At 27.2% G+C, this 20,245-nt stretch overlaps 1 protein-coding gene across 1 annotated transcript in view; it reads left to right on the forward strand.

Annotated features, from left to right (window-relative positions):
- The window catches only part of LOC100573994 (hemicentin-1), a 306,591-nt gene that overhangs the window by 45,213 nt on the left and 241,133 nt on the right, over positions 1-20,245 (forward strand). The window contains exon 2 of the mRNA XM_029490996.1: positions 4,013-4,120. Coding sequence (XP_029346856.1) covers positions 4,021-4,120 — 100 coding nt within the window. The 5' untranslated portion in view covers positions 4,013-4,020. The remainder of the gene's footprint in view (positions 1-4,012; positions 4,121-20,245) is intronic.

The following is a 20,245-nucleotide window of genomic DNA, read 5'->3' on the forward strand; positions in this document are numbered from 1 at the left end:
ATCGCTCGAGGGGGCCACCGCGGATTATATTTACACGTCCCTAGCGTATACATATTAATGTTTCACCGAAAACTGTTGTTTGCCGACCGCGCAGAGGTTATATTACGTACATAAAAGTGGCGTCGTTTAAAGACGTCTTTGTATAATGTAGTACCTTTAGCTATATTTATATATATATATGTACAGTAATAATGTGTACTACACGACTGTGCACGCGTACTTGATTCGATCTTCCGCTAGCGCTTCAAAACTTCATCAGTACTCGGACCCGGACTAAACACATTATGGTTAGCCTTTTCGACTGCGTTTTATCGTTATAATTCTCGAAATAATTTTTTTTCCCTAGCGATTTTAATTAAAGTTACACTCGCAAAAAATTGTATATAAATGTAAAAAAAAAAGCGCTTAATTTTACGTTTGACTGCAAAGTATTATTTTTAAAACGCAGACACAAGACTACGCGATTCTTAATGTTGTTTTAGTTCTTTTTTTAAAAATAAATAAAGGACGTCTGTGTTTTGTTAGATATAAAGTTATTTTACCGTGCAGTTAAAGAGTTAAACAGCATCTATGTCAATTTCGTTTTTTAATTCCTCGATACGTCGACTGGTGGTTAGGTCGAACATTGCTCGTCTAATACATACAAATCAATAGCAATTAGATGGACTATAGGTACTTGGTACAGTCCAATTTTAAAACAGCGGCAGTTCTGCTGCTATTCAACTGGGTCACTTCAAAATAACAGTTCGACATCCTGCACAATGCAGTGGCGAAAAATACACAAGTTAGGCATTGGTACTTATATGCTTACGTAGTTAGCATTATTACACACTGCGATTTTACGATTTGGTACGAAGTTAGTTTTAACAATTTTGAACTGGAGCATCTGACAGTCATATGGTAACAACCTCGGAGATCAAACCAGTGAATGATGAAACCATTTTTCTGATTTGTAACTATGCAATATGTTATAAAATATATAGTCCATGTCTTGCGACGATGACCGCTTCTAATATGAGTGATAAATGGTGTGAGACGTCTGTCCTTATATTGAGCGGTGGCCGGAAGAATTTCCCAGCCGTAATATTAAACATCCAAATATTCTACGAAACTGTACAATGTTATTTACTGTTATTAATAATGTATAGTTTGTTAAAGCTACCTACGTGAAACGAACGGTTTTAATTTATGATAGACGCTATACGTAGATTTACATACATGATATGGCACATAAAATCACTTAAACGTCTAAGAGTTTAAAGTGTTTTATGGTTATTTATTTAATGTCTTGGTTATAGGAACAACATGGATTTAAATACGATAAATAAAAATACAAAATCAGTTAAATGTATTCATGGTTATTAAATTATGTGATATTTTTAATGCAGACACACGTGGAGTAGTAACTCATACACGAGACCGTGGTTATTACGCACAAATGGATAGAAACACTATACCTATAATATTATATTTTGAACACTTATTTTATTTTTATTTTTTGTTTTGAGAATTGACTGAACTCTTAACGCACCACAGACCACACGGCGCACACACTTGTCATAAAATACGTGATTTTCGAGATGATATTCCTATTCACCACTCTTATTGATTCGGGTCAAATGAACCAACATATTTGAAAGCTCTGAAGTGGATAACCCAATATTTAATGTTTGTAAATATAACGCATTTTAAAAATGAATACTCTTAACAACATTATATTTAGTAAATAATAAGTGTACAGTGATTATTATTAAGTATGTTAAATAGGCATGAGTACTTTATTATATTGGTAATCGCGGGTAGTTGAATAAAAACATAAACTACAATAGTTCGCACATACTTAATTATCTATTTATATTTTATAGCGTTTACTCCTTCGTGATAACCGTGTTGAATGTACGTTAAAAATATAATTTACAGTTATTAGATTAAACACTTTTATTGAATTAGTAAATAATAAATTATAAAATTGATATATTTCAAATTAACGCAGAACATAAAAATTATAATACCTATTCCAAATTATATAGCCGTAAGTTATGTACAATGTACATTAATTATTATTAGAATTTCGTTAAAGTAATAATTTATGCATGCCCACCTATAATTATCATATAATATACAAGGTTAGGTAAAATAAAGGTTAAACAGGCTAATATATATGTAATACATCATATTATAATTGTAATATGTGTATTTATAATGAATGTTTACACAACATAATATTCACTATAGAATTTAGATATCATAAAATAATATTATGCTAGTAATATTATGTACAGCAATACAACTTTATTTCTACAGTTAGTCAAATTTTAATTAAAATAATGGCGAGAAAAAAATATTGGTTCATGGTTAATACAATGTTTTAAATAAAAATATTGAAATTGAAATATATTTTTTATATATAATTGTGTATAATGTAATTAATTCAATGATATAGTTTATTCATATTCAATATTAAAAATATTTTTAGTGGATTAATTTACGAACTTGCATTATTTAGTACCTATTATTAGAGTTTAAGTATGGAATATCTATAGGTACTTTACGTATTTTTTTGAATAAATACCCCAGTGGGAATAGCGAAGAAAATGTACGTCCTAAACATTTGAACTTTAGCAGTTCAAACTTAAGCATTTAAAACAAAATATTTATTTCATAAACACTATTAACTATTATCAAACATCCCACATACCTTAATAATAAATCATTAAATTTTGTTCTACGTATAAAATGTAAATAAAGAGGTGTATAATATTATATTTCGTTCGTAAGGGATAATACTAAAATTTAAACAAGAGGACAAATCCCTAATAGTTAGAATCATTAATTTATATACCTAACATAATAACAAAATATTATTTTATGGTTATTTTTCAAAAACATTTTTAAATAAAAAAAAATTACAGGTATTCGATCTGCTAAATAATACATGGGTGTTTATATTGTTATTGTTATTTGTTGTGTCAATATCCACTGACCGTAAAACTGTGTGAATAAATTCGTGATATAAAATGTAGTCAATAGATTTTAATCTTAATATTTAAATTAATATTATGCGCGTAAGAATGTTTGTAATTTTTTATTTTTTATATCCTGAGGATATTTTGAAAAGAAATTGCTGACTTTACAAAGTGACAACTAAATCAAATGTTTCATCAGAAACCATCCTTTGAGTTGAAAATAGAAGCATTTTTCCAACAGTTACAATAGTCATTATTAAATGGATAAACGAAAAAAACCCACATATAAAATATAAAATCAACATATTCTTAGTTCCACTAAAATATTTTAGTATAAGAATGTATTTAAATTGTATAGGCTATCACGTGTTTTTTTTCTTAACTATTTCTCATAATGCTCGAATAGTTGAAAAGTAAAGTCATTACAATGAAAAATTTCATTATGATGAAAATATAAAACTCTTTTGGTATCATACATCATCTCAGTTGATCTCTGTTCATCAAATCAAATTATATATGAAATATAAAAGGTACCTAGCCTGGTAGGTGTGTATAATATTATAAAGTACGGATAAACTTTGATAAGACTATACACTATACAGTAACAATCGTGAAATTTTTACTTATTCAAATCTAGATGTTATTTTCGCTCTACGTTATTTATTCTAATTGTCATGATAATACGGTATATTATTATGTCAAAGTACCTTTTTAACTTGTATAACCACTTTACTTGCTTCATCATATTTTACCATTTTTTTTGTTTGATATAAAAATAATTATATTATGTTCAAATGTTCACATTAAATGAAATTAATTTTTTTTCGAACTAGTCATTTGTGTAAAAGTAAATAAAAAGAATGGGACAAACGGTAGGCATCCCAACCTTTAAAATGTTAGTACCCACTCAACGATAATTCCAAATACTTAAAAAAAAAAAAATGCTACCAATTCACCACTGAACACATAAATTGATTATTTGTACAACTAAATAGTCTTTCAAATACATATAAACGCATAATCCGTTTTTGTGGAACATTTTTCAGATCACGAAATGGCCGAATTCAACTTGACGTTATTACTTTGGCTACTGGTGATGGTTACACACAACCTCAAAGGTTTGACGACAACCAACTCTTTGTCACCAGAAATACGTATGTATTGTGTTTATATTATAAAAGTGTATGTGCGTGTGTGTGTGTTTAAATATAATTAATATATGAAAAACTATAATATTATACTATTATGTAATAATAACATCATAGTAAAATTGTTTCACTGTGATTCACTGATATCAGAGCTGAAACTATTTGGGTAGTACCTACTGATAGAAGATTTGACTATCCCAGAGTTAGCTATAAGTATTCTCTCTTGCACAAAAAAAAATTGCGACACAGGTATAAGAAAAAAAATATATTTAATAATATGTTAAATTAATATAATGAGTAATGACAAATAAGTTATATAGAAAAATAATGTATATATCAGATATCTCTATTCGTTAATACTAAATCTCTGAACACATATCTTATGCAAGTAGTATATATTTGTATATTCGCAGTTTATTTGTTTTTTCTTCACATGAAATTACCTTTTTGGCCCAACGAATAAAATGTTGTTGACATTTATTGAAAAAAAAAACTAAACAAATTGAAAACTAAAAATGTCCGTTCACAGCTCAACATGAATCAAGTAATTTTAAAAATATTATTAATATAGAACAAGATAAAATAAACATTTGGTGTAAATTTCAAGTATCAACGGTTATTTGTTTTCGAGTCACAACAAAATGAAAAAATCGTTTCATGTTAAGTCGAGTGAATATCGAGTGTTGTAGAAATTTGAACTTCTAACGCACTTAAAAAATTAATTTGATTTTCCGGTAGACATTATTTATAACGGTAGACAAGCTTATGAGGAATCTTATATTAAAATTTTTAATCTTAGATACATAAAAGGTTTACGAATTTCTAACTCAAAATAATTTGTTGATTTTTGAGATTTTTATGAATTTTGTCAATATATTAAATTCAGAGTTTCAGACACTCATAAAAACTATTGCGTATTTACACTAATTTTTTATTCAATTTCCACAAACAATAACTTATCAGGAACATTGTATCATATTTTCAAGATTTTTAATCGAGCAAAAATTATCGACCGTGATGTAATCACCCTGTAATTTTAAAATAGATAAATATTTTGTGTAAGACGGAAATTGATGGACAAAGATTGTGACATCTCCCTGTAAAATGCAATACGGTAAACATATTTGTGTGAGTGGAAAATTGGTGAATAACGACTGTAATATCCCTGTGATGTGAAATAGGTAAAATCGATGTCCTTTTAACGGAACATTCCTCCTTTGGCAAGGTGTAATACTGCGGTGAAAAATAAACAACTAGACTGTGAATGTGTTAACATAAAAATATATACTACTTAATACTTATGCACTTATAAGTAAATGGAATGTAAAAACAAGAAACATTTGAATTTCTTTTTAAATGTAATGTAGGTACATGTTTTGTAAATTCATTGAGTGTTTTTAAACGCTTGTCAACATAATGGTAACTACTCTGTAGAGCTATCAGTCAATTTTTTAAATATATAATTCTAAATAAATTATGGTAATCATAGGTACCTATCAATGCAGTGTAATATAACTTAGAATATATTATATGAATATTACCTGTTTACATATATATTTATGAACTTCTTTCAATTATTATAGTTGATAAACAATAAAAAATAATTTTAATGGCTTATTCGCATAAATTACCATTATTTATTATTCATTTTAAACAGATAGTCAAAATATACATCGGAAGGGCCTTATAATATTAATACTTCCGGTTAAATATCGATTTTCCACACTTCTACTGCTAAATTAAACACACGTTATAAATTAATACTGTTGCCTATTTTAGTTGCAATGTTAGATATTATACCGTTTTTCAATCCTTCTTATTTATACTTCCTCACTAGTGTTTTTTATATATTGTTAAGAATTAAACACATGTACTTAATGTTGATAATTTTGCAAAAAAAAAAAACCCATAACATAGAATTACATAATACATCAACTATTGAACTTCATATTTGATACCTACTACATTTAAAGTAATATTATCACCATGAATCAGTTGAAAAATATATTAGTTATACACCCATTAAGCCGTAGAGATGTAAAAAAACAATTCCCCTAAGTTGTTCAAATAACAGTTTGGGGAAGACAATGCACTTTAGTATAGGGCATAACCGTTTTGAGGCTATAACCACATCTCGTAGAAAATGAAAGAGACATTAATGTCATTTTATACGGTAAGTACCTATCAATTCAATTATCAGATGATGAATAATTGTAACTTAAGTGAAAACAAATATGTAGTGCACAAAATGTGAAATATATAAGCAGGAAAATAAAAAATTAAATTTTTAATTATTGTGATGATATAATTACACCTTTAATCATCAGGAAAGTAAGTTAATAGCCGCAAATTCTTTTCACTGATACCAGATAAAACAAAAGGTGTGGTAGGTATGAATTAATCAATGCATAATATGATTTACTCTTTATTTTGATTTTAAACATAAAATTATCAAATTGCCTACTTTTTTCAAACAATTTTCCAGTTACAAAAGTAAGAGGAAGTGAAAATATTTGTAAGAAAATTATATGAAAATGTATGTGCTATATAATAGAAGAGGTCAAAGTTACTACCATACTACAACGATGAGTGGTAAATTTATATAACACCATTGTTATACGTATTCTTAATGTAATTATTTACCAATACCAATATATGATATAATTATTCAAACTCTTGAGTGTGTGGACAAATTTTTCAGACGAATACAGTCACATAAGAAATAATGTCTATGTTAAACACTTTCCGACTGTATTTAAGAACTTAAAAAAGCAAAAGATTTAAACTTAAAGATTAAAAAACCAAGAGTTTCAAAAAAAAAATACAAACTGATGTAATACCCAAGTACTTACTTAATAGTACGCCTCAAAGTTATTTGAAAGCATTTATATAATATATTGTATCCATTTCCTAGAATCATTAATCAACCAAATAGATTAAAGATTTATGAAACATAAATAAATAATTCAAGGATTTCAAAAGTATTTTCTAGTGGCTTTTCTTACTACTATTCAACAAGAAAAACTAGTACCTACCAACTTTTTCTGAATTTTGTTCAGGATTATTAAAATGCATCACATGTTTTATTGTGTTAATATTCGGCAGCACAGCATTTTAAAATTTGATATCCAAAATAAAATTGAAAATAGAAAGGTACTCATTTTTTCATTAATTATTAATTGCATCAATTTCTTATATCTTAACGTTCATGCACTTTAAACAATTATTTTTTATATTACCCGTAACATATTATTGTGAAGAGGAAAGGTTATTTTCAACTTTAAAAAACTTAAGACTTATCTCAAAAACTCAATGTCAGAATGTAGGCTCAATTGTTCAGCAGCTTTAAATATCCACCATGAAATTGCGTGTAGACTGTACTAATCATAATGTAACTAACTCAAAAATAATAATAATTAGATTTGTTTTATAAAATATTCATTATATTTTCATTATAAATAAAAATTTCAGTTTTACCCTCATATATTTATCATAATAATATGTTTATCAGTTTACTGTACTGAGTACATTCCCCTCTAAAAATCTCTATTGCATTACTGAGTCTTATTGGAATATATTATAAGAGAAATAGCTATACCATATTTTGGGTGGGGGTATGGTGTTCCAACTTATCAGGAGTAGGGATCGTAATTTAACATATAAAATAAACAAATATTTAATTTAATTTAAAACATATGGATACCGTTCGATATGACACTTTCATCTCAAATCAAGGGCTTATTTTCGAATTATCTTAGTAAAATTTTTATTACTTTGATAAAATTATCGATACGGTAGTTTATTGGCAAAGCGGACATTTGCAATAGCCTCAATTGTATGTTTTAAGCCATAGTAGCATAAAAACGTTTTAATTTTGATTCATATATTTGTATATTATTTAGTTTGATACAAAAATGTTTCCCTGAAAAATTTGAAGGTAAGATAATGGTTATTTATTTATTTAATTATAGTAAGTATGTCTTCATACATTTCAACATTAACCGTTTAAAATATATAATAAACAATACATAACTAGTTCAAACAAAATAAATAAAAATAATAATAAATGGTTGGAATGAATATTTAATATTTATATTCACTTTTATTTTTATTTTTTAAAATAAGTATACAGTATAATAGCTACTGTGTGTCATTCGCCATTTAATTTTTAGCAATGATACATACAATGTGATCTAACCATTTGGATCGTTATATTACGACTACAAATCAAAAGAAATATGTTGAAAGGTTAGCCAAAATATGTCTTTTCCGCAAAAGAGCAATCATTAAAATGTATGAAATTAGACACCTTCATATAATTTTGTCATGAATATATGAAAGTTGTCAAAGCTTCTTACGTATAATCTCAGCTTATAGCCAAACAAAATAAAGCCCATAAAATTGAAGAAACCTTCGTGAAGTCGTGCATATATGGACTGAAAAAATATTGTTTTTGGTGTAGCAGGTAGGTATATATAAAATAAATTATCAACAATTTATCTTTCGGCTAAAACATTAAAACAAAGAATGGATTAAATGGGAGATGATTCGAAAAAAATACCTCGCGGGAAAATTAAAACTTTCTCCATTTTGGGCTTTTGATGTGATGAAACTACTTGTATACCTAACTTATTGTTGTCAAGTATTATTTTTATTGGGGACACTATTCAAGAAGAAGTGCTTAGATCGAAATAATTTTTCACTGCATCAAGAAGTTGAGACTTATTTAAAATACTGCACTTGTTATTTTAAAAAATTACAATATCAACCAGTTATCTAACCATCTAGTTAATGAAAGGCGTATGAGCCAATAATATATTTGCATAGTTGACAATGACACAATATTTCTCACGATTGTTCAGCGTATAAATTATTCCTTTGTTAGAAAATGGACGATAAAATATGACGTTGTCTATCTTATAGAACTCGTAAATAACGTGGAATACACGCATGGTAGGAATAACAATAATACAACGTATAATCTATAAGATTTTGTTTTTAAGGTTTTATCTGTGGAAAATCGCTTTATACTATCAAACTTAAATAATATCGATTCTTTAGATTAATTTCAACGTGAGATTATATAATATAATTGTTTTTATGTGGCATTGTCCGTCATGCCACTCAATTTGCGATTGAAATACCAAAATTATTATCCGATAAGTCAACGTTTTCGTTACCAGCCAATTTATAAGTTTATTCCAATTTAAAAAATAACGAACTGTATCGATTTGGCCGAAATTAAAATATTTAAGTACCCCGTGTCACACGAATGAATGACCACGTTGTATAATAATAAGAGTATCGTGTTCACTTTGACGGTATTTTTGACTATAGGCCTCGAGTGGGTTGGACGGTACGAGCGTGGAGTAGTTTTAGGGGTAGAAGTGAGAATATAGGGCGACGGTCGACACCCCGACGTAATTTGAATTTCTACCAACAACATCTTGAGGTTAGAATAATACGTGTGACGTGTGTGCGTGTGTATGTGGGTCGTTGCGCTTAAATAATTATACACACATATCGCACATCCCTCGTGGTCGGAGCCTGTGATTTTCGTATACGGTTTGAATGACGTCTCGTATGCATCAAGACGTGTGTAAGAGTATATAAGACGACGTTATAAAGTTCGTCCGGCGACCAATTTCGCGTTGGTTCGTATATAGTTTGTAACCAAGAAATAATAATGTCACCGCATCGCGCAGTGTGGTATTCGCGTGTGGATATACGAAGTGATTACACCACGCGCAACAGTTAACTCGCACAATCGCAGAATATTGTAATATAGAGAACAGAAATATAGACGAGTTGAAGACACTCCCCTGGAATGATGGACATGGGTGAACTGAATGTGTGATCGTGTACCCACATGTGGGTCTGTCGATGTAGTCGAAAGGTATTACGACGTGTCGATTACATGGTTGATTTCACAGCGATAGGTGGCGCCGTGTAGCCAAAGGAATTTTATGGGTCCATAATACGCCTGCCTGCTGTGTTGGCACGCGCAAAACAAATAATATTTCCGTTTTAATCAGAAAGAAAAACTTTATTGGAGGTATCCATTTTATTATTATTTAAAGAAGCAAAACATAAAAAAATATACTTATTAAAGAACTTACAGTACAATATATATACGAATACAATACATTTTACAAGGAAATAAAAAACAATTTCACCAGGATTGTTTGAAAAATACGTGGCAGGTGTCTGTTTATTGGATCCCAATTTTAATTTGAATTTTTCGTAGAATTAGTCCTCCCACCTCAGTGTTGTTCATAACGTACCTATATTATATTCGAATTTGAATTCTTTATGTTACATTATATTCAATATTTTGCATAAAAAAATGTACAGCATGTAGATGTTCTAATAACAATTATTACAATACCAATATTTAAATGCATTAATCTTTGTAAACAAAATCACTAAAAAAAAAATGTATACTTTAAAGTGTTATAACATTATTCAAGACTAACAGGATACATAATATAACATATATTACAGAGCTTATTATCTTCAACTGATAAGTGATGACTGTACCTGTGCTATGCCAATTGATTTCATATGATTACAAGCAATCCAAAAACACATCGGTTACTACTATATTATAAATCACTACATTTTATAGGTAGGTACACAGACGTGATTTTAAAATCAACCTCAGTTTAGTTAGTAAAATGATCACTCCACATCTAACATACATTTCGAATTCATTAACTAATGGACTGATTAAAACACTAAAAATACATTTAATAAAACAAAAAACGGTAGTTCAAAGTGATTTGTATCAAAGTATCTTATGTATATAATACTAGGTATTCTTAAGTTACTTTTCTAAGTACCTAGAGTAATGATTTAGTTTTTTTGAACTAAATGTAATTTATTTATGAATTGAAACTGATGATTGATATATAGTTATCACTTTATTTCATTGATATTTCTTAATTTGTTTTGGTAATATTAATATGATCTTTCAAGTGAAAAAAACACATTACATAATTAAATAAATTGTATTACACATTTTATTTTGCCAGAATACAGAAACATAATAATATGGTTTATTAATTCTAAAATGCACAACACTTTATTGTCTGTGTTGTATCTCAGTTTTCTTGATATAACTTGATATATTATTTGAACACAAAATATTATTTAACTTAAATCTTAATTAAATACGTTTAAATTCATCCGTTAGTTTCTCGCTTTTTAATGTTCAGAAACACAATTCAACGTTTCTTTTAAGCTCTAAAAAGAGAGTATTATTTGAATATTCATATTCAAAGATATCATTTTACTTAATGCTAAAGAATATTTGGTATTCCATATTTTTCTTAAAATATTCATTTTGTTCTTATGAAATTTATATTGTGTATACATACAGTGAAAAGCCAAAATGTTTTTACACATTATTAATAAAGAACGTGTTATTTTTTTTTTTTTATAATTCCTCGATTTTAGTTCAATTTCAAAGTTAATAAGAATGACAGTAGCCTTATTCGTAGATAAAATATTTTATATTGGTTCTTAAATATAGGCTATATGTATATGAACGATTCCACATTTTATATTATGCACTGAATAATTTAACTTATAACTTATAAATAAGTAACTTATTTATAAGTAATAGTTATTACTTATAAATTATAAGTACCTAATAACAATTCAACGTGTTCCAATTATAATCTAAATTACCTACTATGCTAATTATTTTAAAAATAAAACATTATTTTTGTATTATTTGTACTTCAAAATAAATAAATATCATGACGTATGACGCGAAAATAAAAATATGTTGAACCTTTCTGAGTATTAACCGTTGTTTAATATTAAAATGTGTACCTGTGAGCTATATTTCTTACAAATATAATATTATATACATAGTCGTTTTAATTACTTAAATATATAAAGAAATATGAGTTAAATATTGTTTAGTGGTATACGTATATACATATGACATCAGTGGCGTAAACAAGGGAGGGTTTGGAGGTCAGATCCTCTCCCATTGGAGTGGATAATCTTCCATATTGTGTTTGATGTGAATTTTGAATCAATTCTAATTATATTCATTGTTCTTTATTGTTAAATATTTTCCTACCTAAGTAAAACGTTTTGAGAGGGTGGGGATTTTCCAATTTCCCCCTCCCATTTCGCTATGTAATTTTATTTTTTTTGATCCCCCCCACCGCCTTTCAGAAATCAAGTCTACGCCACTATATTATGTAACATGTGTAGATACACAATCATTTTTATAAACTGTATTGAGAATATGCAATAAAAAAAATTATACTTAATCACATAGATAATCATAATATTTATAATACTGTACATATATTAATATAGTAGGTACCTATCCTACACGTGTCACTGTCGAAACCTCGTCATTTAACTTTTTTTTAATCACATAAAACTATACATTTTCATAAATCTGATTTTTGAAAACCATTAGGTATACCTAGCATTGGATAACTAAGTTTTATTTATTTTAAATTTAAATAATCAAAATATAGTACATTTTTTTTATACATCTTGTTATTAATAAATCACACAACTTTAATTTGGTAAGCCTAGTTTTTCTTAATATGAAAAATTAAAGTTTAAAGTTAAAATATTAATTCCTAGTATAAGTGTTTACGTGATAATGCATTTTTAAATTTTAAACTTAACTCCCTGTTTACTGATAACATGTCCAAACGCTAAATAATTAAATGGTCATAATTATTGGTTATCTCAATATTTAAAATAAAACAAAAAAATATTTTTTTTTAAGTAAGTAAATAAAAATATTAAGTTTTATACATAGTTAATATCAGAGTTATCTGTATTATAGGTAATAGTAAAATAATGATTGTCTAAAACTATATTTAAAAAAAATCTACAAATTAAAGCTTTATTCATTAATAAAGAACATGAATTAATTTAAAAATGTTGGAAATCAATTTATATTTTATAATATGTCAATATAATATGATAAAAAATAATATTGAAATATTATATAGTACACATAAAAAATAATTGACAATATTATATTGATACAACATATTATGATAAATTAGTACCATAATATTTTGTCTTTTAATAATATGCAAAAAATAAAACCAATACCAAGTAATACCTATTAGGTAGTTGTATATTTAATTTATAATTTTGAAAGTATTGCATACTAATCAGTTCATGTAAATTTTAACTAACTTAATATAATAATCTAATTTGTATTACTTAATGTAAGCCATACCCTTTATACCTTTATAGGGTGTGAGCTGTATAAATTAAAAAGGAAATTAACTTAAGATACTTAATGAAATATATTATATTGTTACTTATACCTAAAGTATTTTAATATAAAACAGCCTCGTACAATTTTCGTTCGTAAATTATATCTGGCAAATTAATCTAATAGCACTATCCTTCTATCATATAAACCTACTGGGTCACTGGAATTTTACATTACAAAATGGCAGAGATTACATAAAAACTTAATGTTTTTAATACTGACCCTTTTAATAACCTAATCCTGTACAGTCTCTTGACCCATCAGCGTGTGACTAACACAAATTAGTGGTAGGTATGTGCAGTTTAAAAAAAAAAAATGTTATATTATGAAAACAGAGCTTTATGTTTCTACTCGAAAATGTTTACGTAAAGGGTATACGATTCGACGACAGTCTAAATACCGACTGACAGGTATAATTTATTGATTTTTTTTTTTTAATTTACCTACATACTTCGAATGATTTTAATAACAAATTTAATTTAGTATTATTAATACAGTGGACAACTGAACAGCATTATATAATATTTTGAATATTGTTGGCCTATTACGTCAGAATATAATTTACTTATACCTATAAACAGTAACTATTTGTTATAGCCTATAGGTAGGTTGGTACATGTTAGTTTTAGTTTAGTCAAGTGTTTTATAATTTGTTTATGCATTGTATAGATTTATAAATGTGTTAGTATAACTGAGATATACTTGATAATATTTTCCATAAAATGATATTAGAAAAAAATTCATCATTGTTAGAGTTAATAGCTTTGTTTGTTTCACGTTTAATCTACAACCTTTAAGTTTATGGCGAACCCACTTTTATCCAAATGCATTTTAGTTATTTTATTATAATTTACAGAGTCACAACCCCAGAGAATTAGAGTTTAGACTTTTTATATACATTTAGGATAATTTTATGAAATATCTAAGCTCTAAAAAAAAATTGTGAACATTTAAAAAATGTAATATTAAGCCATAGTTTAGTAAAATAATAAAATAATAAATAAATAAATGTATAAGTACAAAATTTTAATTTGTAAATATAACATGATTTATCAATTTTTTATAAGGTTTATAATATTACCAGCATAAAGATTTAACTTAATATTAATTTTACATGAATTCAATATCATGGATTATTAACAATTCATATTCTTCAAATATTAAATATGTCCCTCAATTCATAAGTGGGTAGGTATTTATTTTTTAATGTATTGAGCGTGATTAAACTTGAACAATAATTATGTTTCTATTATTTTTACTGTTGCAATTTAAGCTATTGAAATTTAAGAAATGTTGTATATCTAATTGTGTTTATATTATAATAATGGTGAAATAATGAATAACTGTAAATAGATAAAAAAAAAAAAGAGGATTAATTACCTAATTAAAAATACAGTTTTTGGTAGGCATTTAAGTGTTTTGAACGAAACCTAGTGATGGTTGATAGTTGAAGATATTTGGTCAAAAATAATGTATTTATTATAATATGTCTAACAATTTACTGTTATATGAACTCTGCATATAAAAGGTTCATTATAGGTTCTTTTTTATTCATATTATGTAAAATATGAGCGAGAATGGTAAAACCGCTACCTACGTACACGGTTGTCTAATCTATTATCTTATTCAGATAAATGGAAATACGTAATCTGAGCCATTATCTGATATAAATAATTAATTTATTTGTACACAGTTTTAAGGGTTTCAATAATATGTATCTATATTATACATTGATACGACGTGTTGGGCTTCTGCGTGCCGTTTAATTGAAGAAAATAACTCTTGTGGTATCGGCCATAAATATGTATGTTTGTTTCTATCATAAAATTGATATAACATATAGAATTAAGCTGAGCTAGAAGTGCGCCGGGGCCAAGTATTAAGAAGGATTAAGGTCCACTCGTGGAAGTTTTCTTGCGTTTTATTATTTTATCAGGAAAGAAGAAGAAAAGTTTCGTTCATTTGAATTTCCTTCGAAATATCCATACGATTTCGAGACCATGATTTTGGTAGGATCGGTATTTTGTGAAAAATTTTGTGTAAAATGTGATTCTAGATTCTAAAACAATAGAAACTACTAGCACTTCTAGATGTGTAATAATCGGTATTTCTTCCGTAAGGTATGAATCGTGAGTTATATTTCACAGTTTACCACTTACCTTAATGTAGAATTTAGAGAATTCTATAGTGAAACCAAGTGTTTAATAATCATAATTTATAGATTTATTTACTGAGTACATAATATAGTGAGGTTGTTTTATTGACTAATAGGTACTTAGCTTGATATCAACTGCTTTGTTGAGAAACAGTGTTCCATTGTAAGGTACTTTAACTAGTTGTTTGTATTGTACAAGAAGAATATAAATAAAATAAAATAGGAAGTAAATTAATAAACAAACAAATAAATGTAATGTTTGATTTCCGTTTTTTCTGGGTTATCTTCGGTGGATGCAATTTGAAAACAATGTTGTTATAACTTATTTTGTCATTCTGGTTTTTATGTTAAGATTAGAAAGATAAGGACAAACCATATTAACCATTCAGTTCGGTACTTTGGTTCCAACTCGTTTGCAAAGTTTCATGAAGATTTAGATTTTTATTTTTATTTAATTTATCCTCGAATTATTTGAAACTATTGGGTTTATTTATTTATATATAGGTTCTATGTAGGTACCTATAAATTATCTTATTACATGCTTCTAAGTTCTAATTGTTCGTCCAGATAATCATAGATTCTTATTGTCGAATTATAATAGATCTAACTGTAGCTTTGTTTTTAGTGATAAGTATTTTTCAGTTACTTGGTTGTACAATTTCTATTGGTAAGGTTGTGGCGGGGGTGTTGATAACGGTGGAAAATTTCAATACAGGCGCTGGACGTTTATATGTTTTATATTACTTGATTTCAATGTTAGATTTTTCAAGTTTTACTGATTGGTTATTTCTGTATTGTTAAAATAATTGATGATATCTTGTTATGTGTATTAATTATTGAATGAAATTGTATTATCATTCGTGTGTATCTCTTTATATGTGAATCAATATTTTTAAAACCACCAACTTATATGGATACATGTGTATTAATTGGGTGGTCAAATGTCTGTTGGTTTTCTAAGATTATTCTAAATCTGTTATTAGAAATGTGTGAGGCGGACGCTATGTTTGATGCCTCGGCTATATTACCTATTAACTATCCAATAGTATATTGTATTTGTTTGATACTGCCAGATGGCTTAACGAATATGGCTTGGTACATTTTAAGAAATGCGATGCTGATGTTTTTTTTTCTATGGAATAATTTTGGCGTTGTCTTTATAATATAAATTGTGAATACGGTCGTAATATTTTTATTTATTAGAGAGGTTTGATTTTGAGCTGATATAGCACTGTTTATGATAGTTTGGTAGGTTGATTGTTTGTTAGATACTAATAGTTTAAACTAATAGTAACACTAATAGTTTGTCAGAAACAGGCGTTTTAGAAGTTGGATTGGGGTTCGGTGGTATTTTTGCTCATTATAACTAATTAATATTGTATTGATATTATATTAAATTTAAATTGCACTATGAGATATATTTTAGCTATATTATAAATTAGTCATATTACAAAATAATTTTTATAAGCCCCGTACTGTGTCACTTCTAGTGGAAGATAAAAATACGAGTGCGATAAATACAAACGTACGTTGCTCGGTCGGGAGTCAAACACGAACTTGCTTTTAAAATTAATATAATTATAAGCGTACCCTTGTTTGTGTGAAAACAAGTTGCAAAAATGTACATTTTGTTTTAAATTATTATTAAAAAATAAAAAATAAAAATGATTATAGCCATAAGAATTTGTAATGCTATATCTGAGCTTAAAATATAATCCCAATCACGTTATTCATCTGAGTACATAAAATATACGAGTGCAATACATCTAGCTTCTATACTTATAATAATTAATTAATTTTAAAACAAAACTGTGTACACCTATGATAATAAAGTTAATACCGTTATAGACGGTTTTTTTATATAAACTAAAATATTATCGTTCACATTTTTTCCACGTTATTTACATTGAATATCTTTGCCGTATAATGTTTAGAAAAACATAGGATTTGAATTCATAAAAAAAGTTTTAGTAATGAGGTCAATGAGCGTTAACCATTAATATTATTAAACCGACATCTATAGCAATAATAATTATAGACTTAAAATATTTTTTTGCACGCAACTTAACTAGTGTATATATTATGTACGTTATGCAGATAATTAACTGTTGGGGAGAGTAGTTTTCCATAACAAAATAGCATACATAAATAGGCAATACAACTTTGAAAAAAATATACGTCATAATATTTTCTTTATTCGCGTAAAACCAAAAACTATTTTATAATAAGAATTGAATTCGAATGTACATTTACATTGACTATGGAAAAGTTTTAGAAAAAAAAAAAAAATAATAATAAATATAAATGAACAATGAACAAGTGAACAACCATTTACCAGGTATTCGTTTTTTAGATGTGAAATAACGAAATAATTAGGTACCTACGTTTGTAATATTTCTATAGGTGCCCCGTACTCGTGTTTTAAAAACAAAACATAATTATTATAAATAACATAACCTGATAATAGGTAACATTATTGAAACACAATTGAAAAGCTCATCTAGGGTACGTAATATGCAAACACTGAACACATTATACATTCACACGTCATGTACCAGATATATTTGGTTCAAATGTTTACTTAATGTTTTTATCGTACATATCTATTGTGATTCTCAATTACATAAAATATCATTAATTATAATATTTCTATGTAGATACATTGTACATAGATTGATGTATAAACATTATATTATATTATTTCCATAAACTTTAGTCGAGTTAGAAGTTGTTCCAAATTAAAACATTGTCAGATCTGTTGAATGTTGTGTCAGAATGGTTAGATAAAAAAATGTATAATACCTACCTACCGTAACCTTTATTATGTCCGTTATATGTTTGCTCATATATGTGTCGGGTATTTTGTCGTCATTGATACTAGTGATGGGCACAACCGAGTGAAAACTATCGAAGTATTCGAAAGTTTAAACTACCTATCTAATTACTCGGTTGTTTTATAAAACTATCGAACTATCGAAAAACTATCGAACTATTGAAAACTAATCGAACTATCGAAATTTTTACTTTTTAGGTAAGGTTATGTATTATTTACTATTTAGCCATGATGTTGTCAATGTTGTCATTCGAGATTCGACTATCAAGTATCAAGGCTGGTTATTTCCTTTTTTTTTTTTGTTGTCTTTAAAATGTCTATCCCAAATTATTATCAAGTAAATTCGGTCGATAATACCGAAAAATCACTCGATTGTTTTTTTTTAACTCGATAGTCAAAACTAGTTGGTACTGGACGTGTATTACTATTTACTACCGAATGAAAACTATCGATAGTCAAAACTAGTCGGTGTAAGACGTATGCAACTACCGAAAGAAAACTATCGAGTGAATTACTCGATAATTTTTAAAAACAATCGATGAATAATAATATCTATTCAATTGAAAAACCACTCGGTAGTTTTTGAAACTATCGATAGACAATCGATAGTTAAACCTAGTCGGTTGCGCCCATCACTAATTGTTACCATAGTGCGCTCCCATTGTTAATTTTATTAAATACATTATTGAGTCTACCTATATATTATGTACTTTTTCTGCTGCCAGTTATTACCGTTTAATATTATAATATCATAGACCAGTGGTTCCCCACCTATGAGACATTGTATGGTGGTCCGTGAGTCGTTATAATAAATTTAATAATATAATGTACATAATTTTTATAACAGTACCTAATTTGCGTTAAATTGTTAATAGTTTTAAACATTTTCATAAAATTCATCACTTATAAACATTATTATAAGCCTGCTATAAGGAATATCATTGTTTTTTGTTTATTCATTATATAAATTCTAAAATGTGTGAAATAAAATTATTCTTGGTTATAAGAAAAATAAGGTCTAAAATTGAGGTGGTCCGGGACGCATCAAAAGTTCTCGAAGTGGTCCGCAGTGTCAAAAAAGTTGGGAACCACTGTGCCATAGACTAAAGTTAGCATAGTCTACATGCATCATGTGGACTAACTCTATATCTGGCCCACAGACAAGAAATTAATATTATTATTTTTAAATGGCGAATCAACTTAGGTTATTTGTTATTCCTATAGTTTTATGCATTTTCATTTACTTTCTTTGTGCCTATAAATAGTTAATTAGCCAATTTTTTAAAAGTGTTTACAGAGTGTTAATCATAATATTTTAATTATATATAGTAGTAATTGATTTAAAAGCATGTCATTCTTAAATACATAAACAACATACACCATATACACCATATACACCATGTATAGTGTTTTTCAATATGATTCATCCGATGTCAAATGCTTATATATTTTTAGTTTTTAGGTAGGTTTAGAGTAATATAATATGAAACATTAAATAAAAGAGTAATATTTCAAATTGATTTAATGGTTCCTATAAATGTTGTATGTGGCTCACGAACAAATTATAGTCAGAACTCAAATTCATTCCATACGAATACAATGTAATCTCTAATGTTTTAGCTCATCTGAACTTTATAATAATAGTAGTATGTAATCAACATCTTTAACATATTCCCAATTGAAGGTGATTAGTTTTGAAGAACCCTGTACTACTATCATGTTTATAGAATATTCTATTAATTAAGATCATGGTAAAAATATATTATATGTGTAAAATTATTAATAAAAAAAAACTAAAATAAATCACTGTAAAAAAATCTGGAGTACCTACTGTTAAACTACCAACGGTTTGATTGTTGACAGCTATGAAAA

The sequence above is a fragment of the Acyrthosiphon pisum genome, chromosome X (assembly GCF_005508785.2).
Source record: "Acyrthosiphon pisum isolate AL4f chromosome X, pea_aphid_22Mar2018_4r6ur, whole genome shotgun sequence".
NCBI lineage: Eukaryota > Metazoa > Arthropoda > Insecta > Hemiptera > Aphididae > Acyrthosiphon > Acyrthosiphon pisum.